General features: G+C 41.5%; 1 protein-coding gene across 2 annotated transcripts; it reads right to left on the bottom strand.

Annotated features, from left to right (window-relative positions):
- Positions 1-140: 140 nt before the first annotated feature.
- On the bottom strand, positions 141-17045 carry acss1 (acyl-CoA synthetase short chain family member 1). 2 transcript variants are annotated; one of them, XM_067510886.1, is made up of 14 exons: positions 16526-17035; positions 13218-13314; positions 11999-12198; positions 10423-10598; positions 10105-10257; positions 8588-8735; positions 7495-7632; positions 6895-6987; positions 5242-5354; positions 3629-3755; positions 3432-3559; positions 3189-3252; positions 1489-1610; positions 141-1340 (listed from the first exon to the last, which is right to left on the bottom strand). In XM_067510886.1, exons 1-14 carry the CDS (start codon positions 16884-16886, stop codon positions 1149-1151), a joined length of 2112 nt encoding a protein of 703 aa, XP_067366987.1. In that variant the 5' UTR covers positions 16887-17035; the 3' UTR covers positions 141-1148. The 2 variants fall into 2 exon arrangements, with proteins under 2 accessions (XP_067366987.1, XP_067366997.1); XM_067510896.1 differs by lacking the exon at positions 6895-6987 and having other exon boundaries at positions 16526-17045.
- Between the last annotated feature and the right edge of the window lie 118 nt (positions 17046-17163).

Genomic DNA, 17163 nt, shown 5'->3' with positions numbered 1-17163 from the left:
ATTAAAAATATTTAGTTTTGTGCAATACTTTCTATCAAAAAATTAAAAATTAAAATGAAAAGATCTTAATTTTTAACTGTTAAATCCCTTGATAAGCTTTACATTCTCTCCTATAGAACAATAAAACAGACAACCAGCAGTGATTATTAGTAAATGTTTATTTCTGTACATTTAAATCTGTATGAACCATTCAAACATTAAAATACTGTTGGCATGGGAATTTTGTCTTTACCTACAAATCTATAAATATATTTTTGTTAATAGAAATCATTTCATAATAAAGCCATTCAAATTAATGACAACGTGGAATCAAACAAATAAAGTGAAGCCGCATTGTGTTTCAGATATTGGCCCTAAAAACAAAGGGTGGTTTCTCTCCTCCCTCTTGTTGATCCTGCAGAGAATCAGGAAAACACTGAATCATATGGCTCAGAAACAAAAGCTGCTTGGTTTCTGTGACGTGTAAGTAAATGGATAAAATGATAAAGCTAAATTAGTTCCTAATGGTTGGCAGTAGCAAACAAGGAGGGATTGGTAGCTCAAAATAATTGGTTGGCTAGCAGCTAAAAAAAAAAAAAAACTGGAAAAAAGGAGAGAGTGATAAGTCACACAGAGCTGGAGGGCAAACGTTTTGTCTGTGCTAAGAGGTTGATTGTGTCATAACCTGTTTGACTTATGGAGCACAGTTCATGCAGTGTCCAGACCTAGTTAGTCACAGATTGTATAGGATTGTTGGGAGCAGCAGCCCCCTGTCTGTCTGAATAAATGGAAGATAATTCGTTATTTTAAAATGTCTTCTAAAGTTTAAAAAGTACAATGTGACCTAATTAGCTGTCAAAAATCTTATTTACAAAAGAAACTGACATTTAAGACTTCATGACCTTTTTTTAAGGGTCCTGAATTCACAGTTTGTGGAGACTTAAAACCATGAAGCTCAATACCACAATTTCAAAATTTGTCCCAAAAAGATTAACAATCTGTACAACAAACACCACCTCTGTCCTCAGCCATCGTTCAGGATGGTCATATCCATGTGCAGCCATTTGTGGTTCATGTCTCTGTATGTTTGTCCTCAAATGAGTTTTGTGGACCGGTCAAAAGCCCAGAGTTTTATTCCCTCCCTGTGTTTTCAGTTCACCCCCTCCCTCCTACTTCTTCTTCTTCTCTTCCTGTTTCCTCTGCATCCTGTACTGCTTGTGGGCCTCTATGATCTCCATGACAACAGATGGGTCATCCAGAGTAGATACGTCTCCGAGGTCAGCAGTTGTTTCCATGGCAATCTTCCTCAGGATCCGTCTCATGATCTTTCCAGAGCGAGTCTTCGGCAACCGCTTCACCACCTGGGAGACAAACACGACTGTTACAAACGGGAGATGCTGATCTCAAACAACCTCAACCAGAGTAACAATAAAACTACAGGATGAATTTAATATTTAACATGAAGCCATAATTAATCCCATCATGGCCCAACCCCAGCTGGGTACTCACCAGAAAATGCTCCGGGACGGCATATTTGGCAATCTTGGTGGCTACGAGACCTCTGAGCTGTTGCAGGATGGCTTGACAGTCATCATCTAGCTCCCATTTCAAAACCACGAAGGCAAATGGTACTGAGGGCAAACACAAACATAAAAGCACACATTAAACCCATGAAAAAGTAATAAAACACGCAAATTAAAAAAAAAGTAAACTAGAAGTAGAACTACAGTTCCAAAGAAAACATGCCATCTGATTGAACATGAATATAGAGAAAAGTATTCGTTTTTCTGCAGGTTCACTGAAAGACCACCAGGAGACAGCAGAGTGTCAGAAAAAAAACGTTTGTTATGTAGCAATGAAGTCTGATCCCTAATAAAAGTAAAAGTAATTTTAAAGCTTTTCTTTCATTTGTAAACACTTATACTGCACCACATATCAAATAATGAGTCATTCATGCCAGGTACCGTTTCTTATTTCTTTCTTTTAATAAATCTTTCCCAGATTAGGTCATACTGAAAATAAGGGCCTGAACATTCTCACAGAGAACGACCACGGGGGTTCACGCAATCCTCAACAATCAAAGTGTTCATTATTGTGCTTGTTTGTGCTGTTGCTGTCTGACACTATAAAAACCTGTCTCTCATTATCGGTGAACACTGGAAGGAGGTGCAGAAGGAAATGACTAGATTGGGGTTCTCTCTGTGTGTTGGAAAATCAAGTATTATTAAGTGTTAATGTTTGCGTTTTGTCGAGTTGTAATGGTGTTTTCAGAAATGCTCCAAGGTCAGTTATTAGAGTCACTCCATGCTCACACGTGCTTATCAAAGTGATGAAAAGGGAAAAGGTTACCATGAAAAGGTGCTGGAAGCAGCAGCCTGAGTTTGGAGAGTGTTCTGTCCAGCATGAGAGAGAGATAAAACTAATGTTTGACATATCAAGTTTAGAACTACACTAGACGGAGACACGAAACTGTGTTAAAACTGTGTTGATGTACTTCTCTCTTGCAAGAAAATAAAACCCTTAAAGACATCATGGATGACTTCGGTCATCCTCATGTATAGTTATAATTGTATTAATATACACAAAGCTCCTTTCCACTGAATTTTTGAGACAAGCATTTCTCAAACATTTTGTCCTGTACACCATCAGAAAGATTAGGGTCTACCTTTCTGAACGTGAAACCTAACCCTTCACATCCCTTCTCATTCCTCCTGACAGCTACTAGCAGCACAATCAAACCTTCCAGATGATCAAAATGCAGAAGCACATCTCTGATCTGATTTCTGATCAGCAAGAAGGGACTTATGTCCCACCAATGTTCAGATCTCTGACTCTCACCTACAGAGTGGTCGACTCAACAGCTCCTTCCTACCTGAAGTGCCTCATCCAGGTCTACAGTTCTCTCTCCCACTGAGGTCCTGCTGGTTCCATCAGCACACAGTTAAAGATCCCAAACAAAAGTAGTCCCAAGATGGTGGAACAAGCTACCAAACTCTGCATACTTAGCAGCCTCACTGCCAATATTCAAAAACTGATGAAGACAGAACTCTTCATCAGAACTCTGGTTCCTACAGTATCTGTCTTATCCTGCGTCTGTGTCTCATGAAATGTGAATGGGGGAAGTGAGTTTGTATCTAAACCACATTTACATCTTTGTAAAATTTGGCTTAGAGACTGTGGTGTGATGTTACTTGTGTTTAAAATCTCACCTTCTCCCTTTATATCATGTGGGATTCCAACAACAGCCGTTTCTGGAACAGCTGGATGTTCATCCTGCAAAAAAAAAAAAAAAAAAAAAAAAAAAAAAAAAAAATCAGTAAAAGTTCAGTTTTCAGCAGAAACATTACAGACTACAAATTTAAAAAAAAGACGTACGACTCTACATGAAATCTGACTTTCTAAGCCTTTCGTTCACATCCTGTTCAGTGTGAAATGATCTAAGCGTCTCTTACCAGAGCGTCCTCTATCTCAGCTGTGCCAAGACGATGACCGCTGACGTTGATGACATCGTCCATTCGACCAGTTATCTGGTAGTAACCCTCCTCTGACCGGAATGCTCCATCACCGGTGAAATAATAACCTGACACAAAAACATAATGTCACACACTGGGAAGCGTGAGTGAGTGCACTTTGGTTTATTTTAACTGACCAGGATACGGTTTGAAATACGCTTCAATGAATCTCTGATGGTCTCCATAAATACTCCGAGCCATTCCAGGCCACGGCTGGCTGATACACAGAGCTCCACTCACTGAGTTACCACACAGAACTTCACCCTGATTATCACACAAAGTCACAGAAGAAGATTAAAAAACCTTACAGGCAGCTGATACTATGTTTTACAGACGATGCAAACATTTACAGAACTGTACACAGATAACGGAATCGTATGACTTAGAGACAGTGGCATTGAAGAAAAGACAGGAGGCAGATCTGGAGGTAGCAGAAGTTAAGATGTTGAGGTTCACTTTGGGAGTAATGAGGACAGATAGGATCAGGAACAAGTACATCAGAGGGACAGCTCATGTTAGATGTGTTGGAGATAAAGTCAGAGAGGCCCGATTGAGGTGGTTTGGACATGTTCAGAGGAGAGACTGTGAATATATTGGTAGAAAGACTCTGAGGTTGGAGCTGCCAGGCAGGAGGTCTAGAGGAAGACCAAAGCGGAGATTTCTGGATGTAGTGAGAGAGGACATGAAGTTAGTTGGTGTGAGAGAAGAGGATGCAGAGGACAGGGTTATATGGAGGTACATGATTTGCTGTGGCGACTCCTGAAAGGGAACAGCCGAAAGGAAAAGAAGAAGAAGAAACATAACTGAATCATTTATACACAATACATTGATATGCAATGTAAACAGAGTCTGATTCAGCTTCACTTATGTCTTCTTTCAGACTGCGGGTGAGATCAGAACAGGACACATCGTGCCTCTAATGGACCGTATCAAGTCTCCTCAAAAACTAACTCAGTGTTAGTGTATAGACAGGCGTGCACTTGTTGACTCAGAGGATTTCAGCATCCTCTGAGGATGGCATGTGAAACTGGAGGAGGCCTAATCTAATTTAATCTGGACTGTAACCAGTGATGATGAGAAACCCTCGAACGGCTGCAGATTACAGCTCTGTAGATGAAGCAGGGAAATTGGGAAACTAGTGGATAATTAATTTGGAGGAATGATGATCATCCCAACAGGGTTTGAAAGTCTGTTAATCAAAGCAAACATCTGCTGCTGGTCCCGTTTTAATGGAAAGATTAAAGTGAGACAGAGAAACAGGGGTGTCCTTCGAAGGCTTGTTTAACCTCTAAACGAGACCCAGAGAATGATGCTGATTGGAGGAGACAGATCCTCAAAAGATCCGAAGGATTTCAGCTTGGAAACACATTTTTTATCCAAGGAACTCGAGAGAGATCTAGGCAGAGACACCAAGATTATACACAAAGACACAGAACCACTAGAATAAGACAAAATACAGCTCAGAAACAATTTAGTGTGGCGCCGTCCACTTATGTCACATCCACCAGAACATCTAAGGCTGATTCACATTAGCATCATTTGTTTTATCTGTACAAAAACAGAAGTGTTGGACCAGTTTTTTGTTGGACCATTTCCAACTAAGAATGAGAAAATAACTTTGCTTCCAACATGTCTAGGTTCTTTGAAATTTTCCATTTTAAATAATAAAAAAAAAACCTCAGAGGTGGTTTTCAGGAAGCTTTGGGTCACAGATTGAACTACCTGTCTTATTCAGTGTTTGTCAGCTCACCTTTTCCCCCACGAGAACAGGCTGGATGCCAAAGAATGGTCTCATGGCCATTGCCGGAAGGATCTGGTCTCCTTTTTCTGCAGGATGGGGGGCAATACAGATTCCACCGGTCTCTGCAGAGAGAGGAGCCATAGAAGAATGAGCTTAGATGAGGACAGGAAAAGAAAAGTGCCCGGTATTTGTCCCTGCTTTAGACACATTTGTTAAATATGATTAATATTTACTTAGGCATTAACACACATGCAGGGATGTGTTTACTGACCTTGTGGAAACTAAAATGTCAGCATTCATCTTAAACAGGTAAAGTTTGTCCTGATGGTGACATCATCTGACAAATCAAGGTTCATGATCATTTGTAATTTGTTCAGAATCAAACGAGGTTATTCTCAGAATAAAGTGGGAAACCGTTTTTGTGTGATGTCCCACGTCTGAATGTGATGTGTATGTCATGACTAAAGGAGAAACAGACCTGAGTAATGCAAACAGCAGCAGTACAGGGTTAATAAATAACAGCTGCTCTCAACATTTACAGCTTCACCTGAGCTCAGTCAGCTCTTTTTCATTCTGCAGATAATTATCAAAAAACCAGCACCATCTTCTCCAGATATATTCACTACAAAGCAGGGGAAAGGAAATCAACAGAAAGTCCCTAAACTGTCAGAAAGTGAACTGGGTGATTATTAGGGATGAACTGTGCACATGCATGCATAACCACAGTTGGCCCCGTTTTAGGTCAAGACATCCTCTGCCTCAGAGCCTCTGTATGAGGTCACAAAGTGAGTTAAAGACCAAAAATTACTTGGAGCAGACACAAACAAATCCAAAAGACAAGTAAAACAATTAACTAATCACCCAAATGAAACAGAGCAGATACAAAGTACACAACAAAGAAGCTACAGAGTATAAAGTCTCAATAGACTGTAGATTTAATCAGAAACTGTGAGTCTCTGTGTTGTACAGATTTATGTACAGATGTTGTTGTTCCCTCTCTCTGCCAGCTGAGGGCCTCGTGTTGCCTTTAAGTGCAGCTTTATTGTTCTGTAATTTCTTAATTTATTGGGGATTTTTCTCCTTTTAGGAGAAAGAAGCAGCTGGCAGAGAGTTTAACTCTGATTTAAAAGCCACACACACACACACTGTTGAGGAATTAGGTCACACACACACCTCACCATCCCATGCTGTCTTATCTGGGGGGGGGATTTCATCTTGACTCATTTTCTGCAGAGCTGCAGATGTTCTGCTGCTAATCGTTCAAATTAGTCCTAATGTTTCAGAGACTCAGATGGACCAAGAGACCAGAGAGAGCAGAAAACCACATCTGAAACTAAGTACATTTACTCCAGTACTGCACTGCAAAGTATATACGTATGGTGTAGTTACAGCAACATGTTGTTTCTCTCATTACAACAAGAAGCTTTTCACCTTTCTGTAAGATCCTTTCACATAATCACAAACTATTTTTCACATTACTAAAACAGTGTTTACATGTGATGAGGTACACATTAAAGCTTTGTTTCACAAAAAGAAAAACGATATATTTTTTTTAAAATGACTTATTTCCTGAGTGACAGGTTTGTGTTTGAGAAGCTGATGAAGTGTGTGTGTAAATGATGCCTGAACAGAAAGCTTCTGTCCATCGTGTCGGTGTCTCACCTGTCTGCCACCAGGTGTCCACCACAGGACACTGTCCATCTCCGACAACGGAGTGGAACCACTGCCAGGCCTCGTGGTTAATGGGCTCTCCCACTGTACATGCGCACAAACAGTCAGTTTGACTCAGTATCATGATGACTGACAGAAGAATCAAGTCATTAACACTCAGACTCCTAAAGAAACACATTGAACGTTAAACTCACTAATAATCAATTATCGATATCAGGTTTTAATGAAGCCCAGATGATTGTTTCTGTGATTGATAAAAGCTTGTGTGTCTGTGGCTGTGATCCAGAACTTCTCCTTTACTGACTGTGTTGGCCATCATTAAAATATAAAGATTTCAGAAGAGGTAAGAACATGATGTTTAAAAGACAATGAATCAAAAGTTTGGCCTGGAAATTATAGTTAGTGAAACTTTTACATCTCTGGTCGTATTTTGTCTGTGGTTGTTTGTAGTGAAATCCACAAAATTTTATAAATCTGGACATTTACAAATTTATGACTGAGACAGGTCTAATGACCAGTTTTATGTAGAAACAAGCACTTTTTCTCCGTTTTAATATCATCACCTTTATATAATCTGTGTGTGTGTCTGACCTGATCCCAGTGTTCGTAGAGATGAGCGGTCGTACTTCTTCACCCAGCTCTCCTCATACTTCAACAGCAGGCGCAGAGCTGTCGGAGCTCCGTAAAACTGAGTGATCCCCAGGCGCTGGACCATCTCCCAGTACCTGCCTGAACAACATACACACACATTTACAGCATGATATGTTTGCACGTGTACTGGGTTCATGCCATCAAGTAGGTAAACTGTGCACCAGTGTTCACTCTTTGCTTACAGACTCCTGTGAATGACTTTCACTGCTTCTTCCTCTGACACACACACACACACACAACATAAACAGACACACTTCCTGTGTTTATTTTGGCCACAGAGATCTACAATCAGGTCAAAGGTCATAATAAGAAAATCTGGCTGAGTCAACACCCGACAGCCAATCAGACCTCAGAGGAACTGTGTCGATGAAACAGTGCAGATGTGACTCCTGCACAGGTAATAAAGCAACTATTCACTGGTCACCTTCAAGAGCAGAATAGACCAGACTGGATCAGTGTAATGTTGAGCCATGAGCTGGAATCAGAAGTCTTCAAATGATTCCGTATGCTGCAGCTAGTGCACTGGAACTAAATCCAGAAAATGTGACCACGTTAGGCGGCACTAATCGGAGTCATGTCAACAACTGGAGAATGGTAGACAACTGCTTTACATGTGCCACAGTCACCCAGTTTAGTGATGTCTCTTTGTCAGAGGACAAAGGTCAGACAGGGTTAGACATTAGTGCGGTAGAGGAGAACTTAAAGAGCTTTGAGTAAGTGTTTTTAAAACTCTGTTTTTAAGTCCCACCCTAAGGACAGCAGCTCTACATTATTATGAAGTTATTTTGTCCAGATTAACCAGCTGATGGAACAATGATCCTGCTCCTGGAAGATCTGTTCTGTCAGCTCAGGAATGTTGGTTATCATTCAAAAAAGCAAGACTTATTTACTACAGCAGACTCTCCTGACTGGAATTGGAAAATGGGACACTGGATCAGCTGCACCACCACCAACACATTTTTATTAAAAAGTTAAATGGACCAGTTCTCAGCGTGTGTGAAATGAGAGCTCAGGTGTCCAGTTGTGGGTTTACCTGGGTTTGGGTAGACCGGTGTGCTCTCAAACAGGACGGTGGTGGCTCCGTTACACAGAGGGCCGTACACCACATAACTATGTCCGGTTATCCAGCCAACATCTGCCACGCAGCCGAACACATCCCCATCCCGGTGATCAAACACGTACTAAAACACAACATCAGACAAAGATCAGAGCAGCTCTGGTGAAGAATTTTTACATGTGAACGCAGTACAACAGTGTGAAATACTCCATCCCAAGTACACTGAAATCTGCCTGGGGAAACCAGGTCTTTCTGATCCCTCATTGTTGTGGTCACAGCTCCACTGGGCTGCATACACTCACAGACATTAGGGGAAGTCTAGTGCAGATCCCTGAGGGGCCCTGTCTCCCTAAATCATTCCTGTGTTTTAGTCCTTCCAACCCAAGTTTTGAGGAGGAGACGCTGAAATTTTTTGAGACCAGAGGAGGGGGGTGTGACAAATCTCTGTAAGTGTCTCTCAACTTTAAAAAACTTCTGCAGATGAATTTATAAGCTCCAAGCAGCCAAACACTCACATTTCCACAGTCCAAAGTCCATCACACTATGGCCAAATGCTCTGAGTGATGATCAGTGTTTGTCACTAAAACAGACCACCTGAATAAATGAAGTCATCGCCTGAGCGTGAGGCATCTGCAGGGAAACATTTTCATCAGAAACAGAGCCGATGTGAGGCTCCTAACAACACAGGCTCTCTCTGTCTCACGTCGGCATGGACCCAGCTGTCCTTGTTGTTTTCAGATAAAGCAGCTTTTGTTCATTTGTTTTATCCAAACAAGCATCGAGCCAAAGCCACTAAGCTGCTTTACAAATTAACACTGATGAATATCTGGCAGAGACAGAGTTATTCTGGTTCATGTTTTTATTCAATTATCATCATTATCATCATCGTCGTCATGTGGCTTCTGTCGATCCGACATAGATCCAAACAGATGTTTGTGGTGTTAATCAGAAAAACTGCTAATTTACAGCTTTACAGGACAAACAGCTCTGTCCTCTCAGCCTGTGTCTCACCCTCAAAGGTTTGCACATAGAGCTGGAACATGTAGGAAAGTAGCAGAATTACATGTCTGTAGTAGGGAGAGAGAGAAAGGACACAGGAAGAGGAGGGTGAGTTCTGCGTCATGTTCCCTGTCAGGACACGTGTCTGATAGAGTGGAATTTCCCAGTTGGTCAATGAGTCTGTGAAAGACACTGAGTCATTTTATTGAGTAACAGGAGAAAACCCGAGGTTTCATATGCAGGTTTTTTTGTGTCTCTGAATTCTTCATTATGTAAAAACTGCTCAAAATCTGAAATTGCTATTACTACACAACCTCTGTACTACTGAGGCTGATACTATTGATTCTACTCCTCTTGCAGAACACTGCAGATGGTCCAACTAACATCAAATGCAAAATAGATGTTACTGTACAATTTGTACTACTGCTGCTTTTCTATTACTGATATTACTGCTACTATTGACAGTACATGTGACATTTCTGTGAGGACATTACCTGGTGTGTGAGAGATGTGTACAGCAGGTATCCAGCCTGTGTGTGGACGATGCCTTTGGGTTTCCCTGTACTCCCTGATGTGTAGAGAAGAAACAGGAGGTCCTCACTGTCCAGAGGCTCCGGAGGACAAACTGAAGACTGAGAGGACATCACCTGCAAAATACTACATGTTACTGTACTAATAGTACCACCACTGTGACAGTCATGTGCATATTTTGTTTTAACAGTGGAGTGAGACATGTCTCAGCTCATCCAGAATTTAATCAATAATCCCAATAACTTATCATGTCCTCTCATATTGATCAGTGCGTCCCTCACCTCCTCCAGGGGGACATCCAGCTGTCCCATTACTGCAGGTTTCTCTGTCCTCTGAGAGACAAAGACATGTTGGACAGTTGGACAGCTCTTCACAGCATCATCCACTGTGGATTTGAGGTCAATGAGTCGTCCTCCTCTCACACCTTGATTACAGGTGAGCACGGCTTTACATTGAGCTGCAACACAGCACACAACTGATTCATTACCATCACAGTCTAAGTTTGTCCTTCACAGGCACTTTGACCCAACATATTATCAGAACGTCTGTTGACTAAGAAACAGATAAAATGAGCTCTACTGGTCACTGAAGTTAAACATACTGAGTACTAATGTTTCTGCTGCTTCTCTGCAGTTTGCTCTAAGTTCAGACTCTTTGTTAAGAGGTGACTGTTTGTCTACCAGCTGACATGAAACCAGACAGCTGCTCTGTCAGATAATCAAACTGACTTTAACAAAGACGTATCTCTGCCTTCTCATGTTAACTGTTTGTGGTCGTCTTAAGGAACTCTGTAACTCTGCAGTAAATGTCCAAATCCCAACAGTGCACGGTTTGTGTTACTAAACAGACCAAATGGGTGACTATTATTACTTGCCTTAAAGTTACAAGACAAAAAAATGACCAACAAATGAAGATGCAAATAACCCAAAAAGACACAAATTGGCCTAAATGAGACAGAAAATAAAGAGAGACAAAGAATTAAAAAAAAAAACAAAACACAGAAAGCAACAAAATCCCACAGACACAAATGAGAAACACAAAAGAAGCCAATAAGACACAAACCTCTGAAAAAAAGGAATAATTCCAAACAAACCTGACAAGAAACAAAAAAATAAATAAATACTGAATATTCCAGAAAGGACACTGTTGGTGTGAAAGTCCTATATAGACCGTTTGTCTGTCTACTGTTGACACATGTTAGAACCCTGTTCCCTCACGAGTTTAGTGGTTCAAGATTTTCAAGCATCAGTATCTCTGAATGAAGCAAACAGCTCCTCACTGCACAGGTGAAGGGAAACAGCAGATTTCTGCTGCAGCCTTCAGCAGTCTGACTCAAGCTAGTTTCATGTGAACTTCGTCTGAGTGTCAAGTCTCTAAACAAGTCACTTTCATACATCACAGAAAAAAAACACGTGTGCTGACAGTCCAACTGCTAATAAATTATCCTCATTGTCCTGGTTTAAGAATTCATTTATTTATGAATTTATTTAAATTTTTTGTCCTTTTGGGTTATCCTGCAACTTCAGGGTTGCCACAGCGGATCATTTCTCTGCACTATTTTCCAAACCTCCCCAATTTCTACCGAGCTTGGGACCAGCACTGCACAGCTGGGGATTAGGATAGGCTGTTGGGGTTTCAGTGTGTTGCCCAGAGACACCTCCACATGTGGTCAGGAAGAGTGGGACACAAACCTCTGATCCTATGGTCAGTAGGCGGCCATGCTACCAACTAAGCCACTGCCCCCCCTTTTACATACTAGGAGAAGTAGAAGAAGAAGAAGAAGTAGTAGTAATGGAGGAAATTTAAACGGACAAACTGAAGATAAAAAAAGTTACGACTGAGCTCAGCTTGTCTCACCATCCTGGATCCTTCCTGCCAGAGCCTCTGAGCTGAAGCCAGCAAACACCACAGTGTGCACTGCACCGATACGAGCGCATGCCAACATGGCCGCTACCGCCAGCGGTGACACTGGCATGTATATGGCCACCCTGTCCCCCTTCTGTATCCCATGGCTCTTCAGAGTGTTGGCAAGGCGGCAGGTCATCTCCAGCAGCTCCCTGTGGGAAAAACAGCACAAGGATTATGTTTTTATTGTCCTTGAAAGAAAAATTCACATTAACACTAACCACAAATTCAGCTTTAATTTCTTAAGCATTAGTCATTCTTCATAAGCAGCCGAGATACACTTTCTTTTGGAGCTGTAAGTTAATATGCTTTTATTGGAATGAAGTAAAAGACTTTAGATTAGTGGTCTGTCAATTATTTTGGAGATTATAATTAATCATCATCGGCTGATAAGTGCACTCACACTGGCTGATTAACAAAAGTATGACACATATGCATTCTACACTTTTTTCTCTACTCCATATGCCTCAGAAAATTAGACTGAATACTTTTGCACAAATGTGAAAAAAAAAAAAAAAAAAAAAAAGCGGATCAGTGTCAATGACTCAGATACATTTTATTGGCACTTGAATTGAGTAGTGAGTGATATTAGAGCTGAAATGTAGCGGTGGTCTTCATGCTGCAGTCTCTTCTCTCTGCCTGCTCTCTGTGAGCTATGTAGGAGCTCAGTTGCTCCAAATGCACAGAGGAGATGAGAGGAAGGAGACCACTAGTTTATGACTGTATGTCACCAAACTTGAATTGTTACTTTATGTGCACATGTTCAAAAAGTAAAAATCTCAGAATACCAGTAATATCAGTTCTGCCCATGGTCACACATCTATCACCATGGGAAAAGCTGATTTCTTAACAGTAATGTAAACAAGAAACCAGGATTCTGTATTCAGGATTAGGAAATATTAATTTCCCCCAAGTAGATTTCTCCTGAATAAAAAGACTTGGACCTGATTAGGACATTAATCAACTGAATGTGTCTCATATATATTTCTAAACCATAGTATTTTCTGTACATTTATAGTGCTATAAAGACAATGACAGAGATAACTTTAGAAGAGCACCAAGATGATAAGATAAAACTCTGTATCATCTGCATAGAGGGAGAACACCCTCAAATTATCAGTGAGCAGGTTTGTGTCTCTGGGCCAGATGAGATGTATGCAGGTGTTCGTACCTATAGGTGACCTTCAACTCTGTTCCAGGTTCATCTCGTTCCCAGATCAGAGCCACTCGGTCAGGATATTTTTCCACATGGACATCCAGACAGTTTACTTAAGGACAGAAAACAGAGCAGGAGGTGAGCGAGACATGGAGTGGTGCATTTACAGACGTTTTACTTTATTTTGTGTCTCAGTTTTGATCGTTTTGCATCTGTTCGTATTTCCAACAACAATTATGTTGTAGTCTTAGTAGTATGGGTACTTCTTAGATGTGAGAGATAAACCAGTTTCACTGCATAGATTTCAGGTTTCAACAGTTTCAACCTATTAACACATTTCAGACCTACTCATCTTCTCTGACAGACTGGTCAGGCATTTTCTTTGGTTTAGTTACAAGGTAAAACTGTAATTTCTGTTTGTGCAGTCTAGGAAGTACTTGTTAGTGCATCAATAGTAGAGATGCTAAAATTCTCCCAAACTGACATTTATGAGGTGAAAATGAAATGACCAGGTGTGAAATGTCCCTCTGATAACAACAACATTAGAAAATTATGTGGTCTGTGAAGCACATAAGAATAAAATGTTACTGAGCCTTAATAATCCTATAGATCCTATAAATTATTTTGTGAGCCTTCTGTGGGACACACATCACTGTCTCTGCGGTGCTGTCTTCATCATTCATTCTGTGATTGAAGATTAATTCTGAAATGGGTTTAAGACTGAAGATCCTGTTTGTGTGCCACACAGTAGGCTTACAGAATAATTTATGTAACAAAGAGGAAAAGAATCAGCACTGATACAAATCATCCATCTGTGATTATTGAAATATTATTGGATTATATCAAAGACAGAAAAACAACAGAGGATAAAGACACGATCAAGTCACTGCAGAGAAAGTGATAATTTTAACTTGTTTCTGTAAAACCTATTCCTTTATTTACGGGATGTTAAAGGAGGTCAATTTGCATAAAGTAAGATGCAGATAAGCTTAGGATATTAAGGGAAATTTACAATCAAATTTGTGCTTCAAACAGCAGGGTCCAACCATCTGAGAGCTGAGGAGATCTCCTACCCATGTAAAATTGCATCAAACTGGAGCAAAATTGTGACATTGTAGGACATTTGCTAGAAAACTAGACTCTGTAATTCTCCCTCAGGGGTAGGTGAAGGGGATCAAGGGGTCAGGGCTGGTTAGGTTCTGTTCAGAACAGAGTCAAGTCAGACTTATATACAATGTTTGCTTCTCTCTGGGCTGAAGGAGATTTGGGTTACTGACTGGAATCACTGAAGGTGATGTGATAAGATTGTAAATCGTATGGTTTAGGGGGCAAAAGATAAGATAACAAACAGCATTTAAAATAAAGATTTAAAATGTTTTTTCACAGCTTATGGACACTTAGGGTCCATAAGACGCTTATGTGTTCATTCGTCCATCAGTGTCAGCTGAGTCTGTCAGAGCAGAAACCAAATACAGCCCTCAGAGTCTGGACTAATGCTGTGTCATATCGTACTGTACACATGATCAGCATGGACAAACTGCTGAACGGGCAAAGAGTCACAAAATAAGCACCGAGAGACTAACTAGAGTTATGTCTGAACCAACCGTTCAAGCTGCAGATTCCACGTCTGTCCAAACTCATATTCTAATCAGTTCATCCGTGAGTCTAAGTGGATGTTTATGCCAGATTTAATGAAATTCACTCCAGATGCTCCTGAGACGTAGTGTTGACAAGAATGGGGTGGATGTGAGGTCATCTTGAACTGCCAAAGTCTAATCAGTTCATTCTCAGGTCCTGTAGGACAAGTTGGAGAATTCCCTCATGGTGCTACTGTAGTATGATATGAGGATAGAATGGACGGGCAGAACAACCTGAAAACATAATGTCTCTGACCACAGCTGTTGCCAACTTAAAGAGATCCAAAAAAATTCTAAAGAGATAAAATGTCCACAGAATAAGCAAAAACAGTGCAACAGCCTCATTTGTAGTCACTTTGTGCCCCTTTTGAGAAGCTGTAACAGTTTATTTTTCACTATGTAAGAGGTTGTGTTTTCTTTTCTTCCTCTACATATCTTTATAGTCTTGACTTTATTATGTCAAGTGCCTTGAGACGACAATGCTGTGAATTAGCACTGTCTAAATAGATTTGATTGAATTGAATTGTTACTCTACTGCTTAACACATAACTGCCCTTTGGGGACAATAAACTAAATGTTGAATGTTTCAGTGTGAACTGACAAACGTGGTGAGAGGGGGAGCTGACGTGAGGAAGCGTAAACTCAGAGTGACAACAGCAGCTTTCTGTATCTGCTCAGCTGATAAGATCCTGAGCTGTGAACTCCCCACTCAGTGATCAGCTGCACTGCCCCCAGGACAAGCAGCCTGCAGCCAAGCTCATCTCCACCCTCACCTCCTTATCTGCTGCACATCCCTCATTCAGTTATTACCTTCATACATTTCCTCATCTTTACGTTGTGCAGCACTTTGACCCCTCACTGTCCCTTATTTATTGGCTGCACACGTCACTTCAGCTCTTCCATATTTGTCTCCATTGTCCTTGTGATTATCCACCATGAAATCAGAAAAACTACAGGAGTCTGTACTTTGTTAAACTGCTCTGGTTTCCTTCTTGTGTGTTGTATCAAAGCAGCAAATGCCAGCTCTTCCACACTTGGCTCAATAACACTGATATGAACTCACAACTAACCCTTGGAGGAATCTGGGGGCCCTTCCACAGCCTCTAGCTTGTATTTCATTGACTATTTCATGGAAAGTTTTACCATCTGCTTTGGATCACGGTTCTTCTGCAGAAACCTGACCCTCCACTTTCACTTTCCTTCCTGACCCATAATATTTGCTGATATGTGCAGCGTTTCCCGTGACAGACTGTACAACTGGCAAAGTGGGGGCGTCACTAAGAACCGTGTCCGAACTTTTGGACACGTCACATCTGTTTGCTTTCCTAGTGACATTTTCCTAAATGACCACTGTTAGATGTTTGGTGCTGCTCTGAGCCACAGCTCCTCTATTTCTTTATCACATGTCTCTGCTCAAACGACATTGGTGAACTCACTTTAAAGTAAAACACAAACTGTTTCACAAGCTTCTTCGCTCTTGCAGCTTATCTGCCGTTTCCACTTTTCTTTACTTTGTTCGCGTCTTCGTTTACCAGCATTAGAACAGGAAGTTGACAGGAAACATGTCACCGTTAAAAAGACAAAACCAAGCAGGAAAAGTTCAGACAAACTTAGAAACGGAGGACCTGGATCCAAACGCGGATCCAGCTGAGGCCTCCAGAACTGAGTTTATCGGATAAAACTCACCCGACACATTAAGCTTCCCTCCCGGGAACCAGCTGATCCTCCCGCTGCCGAGCTCGCAGTCCCGGACCCGGTGGAAGGGTTTCACCCAGTGGAGTCTGTCCACGGCGGCGGATCCCCAGAACTGGTCCGGATCTGTCACCGAGAGCCGGTAGAGATCCCGCGGTGCCAGGCGGGCCAGCTCCGAGCTCCATGTGCCTGGCTGTGGCGGAGACCCGGAGGACAGCCACCTGTGTTGTCCCGGTCCGGTTCTGGCTTGAGTGGGCCTTCGGGACTTGCAGCGAATCAGAAGGCTCCTGAAGAGTCCGGTCCCCCAGCTGAAGGTCGTGTTGCGGCAGTGAGCAGCCATGTTGGTCCTCTGCATCCACAACTAGAACTGACACACCTCATATCTCTCACGAGCGCGCTCACACGCACTCACTCCGTACCCTCCCTCACCCTGACCCATCCCTCTCGCTTAGGTGTTGCTTTATTCCCGAAATCCTTCAGGTGAAAACAACCAGTCACATGACTCCAGCAGTTTCCTCATGTCACCCAGTGTTTTTATTTACTGTCTTATAACGGAGCAAAGAATCCGTTTAGGTTTTACAGCAGCTTCATGTCGTTGTCATGTTTAATTAGTCTGAGAAGATTACTGAGAC

Source organism: Channa argus, chromosome 1, assembly GCF_033026475.1.
Source record: "Channa argus isolate prfri chromosome 1, Channa argus male v1.0, whole genome shotgun sequence".
Lineage (NCBI taxonomy): Eukaryota > Metazoa > Chordata > Actinopteri > Anabantiformes > Channidae > Channa > Channa argus.
Note: the sequence above shows the minus strand (reverse complement) of the source record. Positions and strands in the feature narration are given on the sequence as shown.

Excerpts from the sequence above, each read along its gene's own strand:
- acss1 (XM_067510886.1), bottom strand. The coding sequence starts at position 16,886 with ATGCAGAGGACCAACATGGCTGCTCACTGCCGCAACACGACCTTCAGC. Across the intron at positions 13,315-16,525 it reads AGGGAAGCTTAATGTGTCGG|TAAACTGTCTGGATGTCCAT; the intron begins GTGAGTTTTATC and ends TCTGTCCTTAAG. Across the intron at positions 1,341-1,488 it reads CCGTCCCGGAGCATTTTCTG|GTGGTGAAGCGGTTGCCGAA; the intron begins GTGAGTACCCAG and ends TTTGTCTCCCAG.